Source organism: Vanellus vanellus (assembly GCF_965231255.1).
Source record: "Vanellus vanellus genome assembly, chromosome: 2".
NCBI classification, from domain to species: domain Eukaryota; kingdom Metazoa; phylum Chordata; class Aves; order Charadriiformes; family Charadriidae; genus Vanellus; species Vanellus vanellus.
Window position 1 is genome coordinate 61,213,258 of NC_138906.1, and position 5,815 is coordinate 61,219,072.

The 5,815-nt window shown below is 41.5% G+C and overlaps 1 protein-coding gene across 1 annotated transcript; it reads left to right on the top strand.

Annotated features, from left to right (window-relative positions):
* Window positions 1-271: 271 nt before the first annotated feature.
* Window positions 272-1,229, top strand: LOC309668603 (putative G-protein coupled receptor 141; the record flags this gene model as incomplete). Its single annotated transcript, XM_082479061.1, has 1 exon — window positions 272-1,229. One exon carries the CDS (start codon window positions 272-274, stop codon window positions 1,214-1,216), a length of 945 nt encoding a protein of 314 aa, XP_082335187.1. The 3' UTR covers window positions 1,217-1,229.
* Window positions 1,230-5,815: the final 4,586 nt, after the last annotated feature.

Below are 5,815 nucleotides of genomic sequence, written 5' to 3' on the forward strand. Positions count from 1 at the left end.
TTCCCACATATTACTAACTCATGCTTGTTTATAAGGGTATGGCTAGCAACATCTTAAGGACTAGAACAACCTCTCGGCCTGACCTTCTCAGCCATTTTTCTCTAGGCTGGAGGATGTTTGGATAAAACTACTGGTTACAGCTTGTGCCAGCTGTGAGATTCCAGGATTATCCCTTGAGCAAGATCTAGGTGGAAAGATCTGCTGGCTTTTCAGGTGAGCCCTCTCATTCCTACCTTATCTTAGCCTTTCTGTATTCTTTTATTTCTAGGATATGTACAAGGAAGATTTCAGGAACATGACTGAAGAGAACAGGAACAGCAGTGACTCCTCCTCTGCCTTCCCTCACACCACCACCATGAGTGCCATACTGATTACTGCCTACTCAGTTGCCTTTGCTGGAGGTGGGATCGGGTCCATCACAATGTCATTTGTGCTGGTCAAGATGAACACTCTGTCTGTGACCACTACAGCCATCATTAACTTGGTCGTTGTGCACAGCCTCCTCCTCTTCACGGTGCCATTCCGCCTGCACTACTATGTCAACAAGAAGTGGATATTCAAGATGCCATTTTGCAAAATGGTGAGTGCCATGGTGCACATCCACATGTACCTGACCTTCCTATTCTACGTGGTCACGCTGGTGATACGGTGGCTCATCTTCTTTCAGTGGAAGATCAAGGTGGAGTTTTACAGGAAGTTGCACGCCATTGCAGCAAGTGCTGTCGTGTGGGTCTTAGTCATGGTCTTTGTGGTGCCAGTCTTGTACTTTGAGTATGGACGCTCAGGCTCATATGATAATACAACATGCTTTATGTTCCACAAAGAACTACAGCAAGGGAACGTGAAAGTCTTAAACTACACTATAATTGTAGCTGTCGCCTGTATTACTTTGATCCTCTTGGGCCTGCAGATTTTCATCCTGGTAAAAGTGGCGAGAAAACTTTCCACCTCCTTCTGGTCGCACCAAGAGTTCTGGGCCCAGGTGAAAAACTTGATTTTCATCTGCGTCATCATAATTTGCTTCCTTCCCTATCACCTCTTTAGGGCCTACTACATAAAACACGTGGGTGAGTTTGGCCAGTTAGAAAGCTACAATGAAGTTTTTTTGAGTCTGACGGCCCTCAGCTGTCTGGACCTGCTGTCATTCGTGCTGAGCGGAAGCCGCTTCTTCAAGCAAAAGGTGGGCATGCTCCGCAGCAGGTTGTCTTGCTGCTAGCATCAACATGGACCTGGACCTGGCAGAGCACGGTGCTGGATAGGCATGGCAAACCTGCTCCTCAGCAAGTCAGGGTGGGCCCTGGAAACAGTGCAGCAAACTCACACAGGGCTCTGCACCTGAAATAATGGGGTGAATCACCCTCAGTGTCACAGCTCCAAACTGCTGGAATATCTGTGGGATTTCCTTGCCACACTACCTAGTAAGTTGCAGAGGCACCTGGAAGAGAGGGAGGAAAGGGCATGGGCTCTTCTGTCTTACTGTTTTTACGTCAAGGTTTGTGAAGTCAAAGGCACTAGAAGGACACTCAGGAGAATTTGCAAAGTATGTAGAAACACAAATAGAAAAGGAGGTTTTTATGGAATAAGGTACAGATTTTTGAAATGTAAAGATCTATGTATATTTCTTATTTGTTTCCCACAAGCTCTCAAAAGGGAAGCTATTGTTCCTTCTCTCAGGGAAGCTATTGTTCCACCTGAGTAGGTCTGTTTCTTCACTGTAAAGACAAGCATACTTTCTAAGTGAATTGAACAACTAAATCAACTCTTTAAAAACAAACCAGCAATAAATATTTATTTCTTAAAAGTTTTTCTCAAAATCACCTTTTAGAGATGGTATCATTGCAGCAAAGAGTTTTGTTCTTTTTCCCACATTATGAAAATGTCTCTAACAACAAAAATTACACATTGTTACTGAAATGAACATTGTAAGTTCAAACAAAAGCATATATTTTTATTTGCGGAATTGTTCCATTTAAAAAAAGTATTTAACAGTGGTGAATTTTATTTAGATCATTCAGACAGCAGTTGTCCTCTCTTAAAAGGTCAAATATTCTAGGTCTCCAAGTTAACAATGACTTTTTTTCTCCTATGTTGATTTTGTACAATTCTCAGGTTTATATCTAATTACTCACAGTATCTTTAGCTTCAAATCCATTCTATAAATTTAGTACCCTGTACTAGTAGAAGAAATTAAAATGTTAATGTTTGGATTGGAGGGATCGAAAAAGCTAATAAATCTGGTGTAGCTAAAAAGCTTATTATATCTCAGAGAGGCATTGTGAGTTGCTATCTCAGAAGACAGAATTGAATTCCACTTAAAAAGAGCAAAAATTCAACAAAATAATTCTGTTAAAGACATTCAGGCTTTCGTAGCTCAGCTGCTTTACACCTATCCCCCCAAAAGAGTATAAATCTCTGGCTGCTGTAACCCAAGACAGCAATGGCTAATTTATCTTTTTTTTCTATTTACCATCTGCATAAGGTCACATTCTTTCATCTAGAGGCAGTGGAATAATACTTTAATATTTGGCAAATTAGAGGTTATCAGGTGGTTGATTTCCAGCGACAGTCTGTCCTCATGATACTGTTGAAGTCCACCTTTTCATACTTCAGGTTCTTTCCATTCCTTTGTACTTTACCTTCAACATATCTTGCTCATCAGACAGCAATCAAATAAAAATTAGTTGATTTTGCTGTACCTGTACAATCTTACTGCTATTCTTGTTGCTTTTGGTCCCACCAAAGATGGTTTCTTTGTAGATTACTTTATAGATGGTTACTTTTATCTTCTATAGTCTTTCTCTCTTCCTTCTTGCTTCAAGCTCCTCTATATCTCTCTGGAGGCCTGATCATGAGAAAGTATTTTCAGGTCAGAGTCTAAGTCATGCTATATAACACCGCAAGTTGGAAATCACTGCAGTTCATAACACAAGTGAGATGCGGGGGTGCTCTCATGGCCTACCCTTGGCAAATAGCCTGAATCACAACAGCTGTTAAGGTAGAACTGTGAGTACTAGCAGCGTGTGCGGATCTGAGAGAAAACTGTCTGAGAAGGTGTTTGCCCCAAAAGGATCATGATAAAGGGGAAGATGACCTCCAGGCAGATTCAACAGCAGTCGGGGAACTACAGAGACTTTCATAACATGGAAGGATTCAACTTGAATGTGTAGTTCACCAGTGGTTAATTAAGAAAGCAATAAACTGCTCTGATCCAGATTTGGTTTAGAACTACATGAACAAATCAGTTTTTTCTTTGTGGTAGCAGAGAAGATTGAAAATGGCACAACATTTTTGTTTCCGCCTATATGCTATACATCATTGGTGGAAGCAAATACCTAGCATGTGTTCTGTAGGCATTGCATACCTTTCTAACACTATATTATGACACTTCTATTGTAATAAAGTTGCTAACAAACAAAATTACTATGTGCTGAAAAAGTTAAGCAAGTCCTTCCTGTAAATATGCATATAAATGAAAAGCATTTTGTATCTGAATTGGGCTAGAAATTCAAAAAATAAAACATGTTTCCAAACAGTACTTCGTGACCATCCTGCTTAACCAATCTTGTTCATGTATGTGTTAAAATCACAAGTTGTTTAATTTTTGTAAAAATGTACACATTCTCAATACCCTGCACCATAGCATCACAAAAAAATACGAGATAATGTTTTTTATTTTTTTCAAATAAAAATTGATGCTAATGATGTTAATCCTAACTCAGGATAATAATGAACAGAATTAGGGGGTCGTAATTCCATGCGTTAAGTTGGGGATACTATACAGCACCAAGTCATGCTTTTTATGGGACTGTCTGTGCAAGCTTTACAGCTGCCACTCATCTTGCTTTGTGAAAGTCAGTGCCTGGCAGAGAAAATCTACCTCTGCCCTGAGAGAATGAAGTCTCGGTTAACACCGGCAGGAATTGCCCTGCCAGGTGGTGATAGCAGTGATGCTTCCAGCAAGGGTGCCGACAGGGCTTGCAGGGAGGACCAGTTGCTGCTCCCTCTGGCCTCCCCCTGCTTTGCCCCTCATCGGCTTCTTGCTCTCTCCCACCCTCCCTGCTCGCTTCTCCCAGGAGGGCTGTGGAGAGGTGGAGGTGTTGCCAGGCAATGCCACAGAGGGAGAAGAGCGTGAATAACTCCTGACAACAAAAGTGTAGACAAGGACAGAGCAGTATCCAAACTGTAGCCAAGATGGCTCCTGTGACTGGGGATGGCAGGGGCAGTGAAGAAGAACTGCTGATGCGCAGGAGATGATCTACAGAAGAAGGGGGAATTTCCAGGTACCATCATCTGCTTGGTCAGAGATAGAGATTAGATATTTTGCATAATACCTGCATACGATTTTCTGTCATTTTGCAAAGTAACTGGAAGTCATTTTGAGAAATGGCTGATGATTTTAGTCATTTTACAGAATGACTGGTTTCACAGTATGACTGTAGCATACGTCAGAAATTGGTGCAAAAGCATTTGTACATTAAAGGAGGGAGTTGAATCAGATTTCTCTACTTGCTAAGTAATCATTCTTGAAGATGCCTCAGGACTTTGAAGTTAAATTTAGAGAAGAACTACACAAAAAGTACAAGAAATGCTCCAAGTACATGATCCCAAAGGCAGAGTATTGTGCAACTGTTGCTGAAATAAAGAAAGCAAAACAGAATCCCAATTAAAAATCAAGACACGAATACTATCTACTTACAAAGTAAGTATGCAGAATTTACTCTTTCTGGTTTTTTAACTCTAACTGTATACTCCACTGCTTTCCTCACACAGCATTATTGCTAATAAACTGCTTGCTATTCCCCTTATTTCAGATATTAAATTCTACAATGTGGAGACACTGAGAATCTGATTAAGAGCAGGCAGATGAAAGAGGAATCACCCACATATTATGTGAGCATGGAGGATACTTATGATATCATCAAAAATGCACATATGGCTACTGGCCATGGTGGCCATGACCATGTCATGAAAACACTTGTTGTCTAAGTATGCAAACATCACCAGAGATGCTGTTGAGCACTTCAAATCCTTCTGTGTAGTGTGCTGAGAAAAAAGAAGGCACCACTTGGAACTGTTTGCTGTCTGGTCTGTTCTGAACAAGGAGCACTTAGCGTGGGGACTTATCAACCAATGTATCAATGTATTGACTTTATCAATATGCAGTCCATGTGTCTAGGCAGCTTGAAGTGGATAATGGTGTACCGAGACCACATCACCAAAATTTTTGTTCTCCATCCACTTAGGTCAAAAAAAGCAGTTGAGGTGACTCTACAGATTCTTGACATCTTTCTCACTTTTGGAAGCCCTGTTGTATTGCAGGGTCATGATGGAACAGAATTCATTATTCAAGTCATGCAAGAACTAAAGTATTTGTGGCCTCAGCTCAGCTTGGTGCATGGAAAACCAGGACACACTCAAAGCTAAGAACTAGCAGAGCGTACAAACAGCAATATTAAAGAGACACTCATGGAGTGGATGGCAGACAGTAATTCATAGGACTGGTCTATGGGAATATGCTTTGTGCAGCATGCGAAGAATTCAGCTCACCACTCAGGAATAAACTGTGCACCATACTCAGCTCTGTTTGAACAGATTGCAGGTGTGGGCTCACCTCAACCTCTCTTCCATCAGGTGCCATCAACTGCCTAATGACTGAGGAGGACCTGGTCTCTGTGCTGACCTCCCTTGCTACATCACCTGTCCCCACAGCCCATGCACCTCCAGAGGGCTCCACCAGTAGTGCCTCTAAAGCTGAGGCTGCAACAGAGCCTGCACCTGGGTCTCCACCAGATGAAATTCAACCATAACTTTAGAA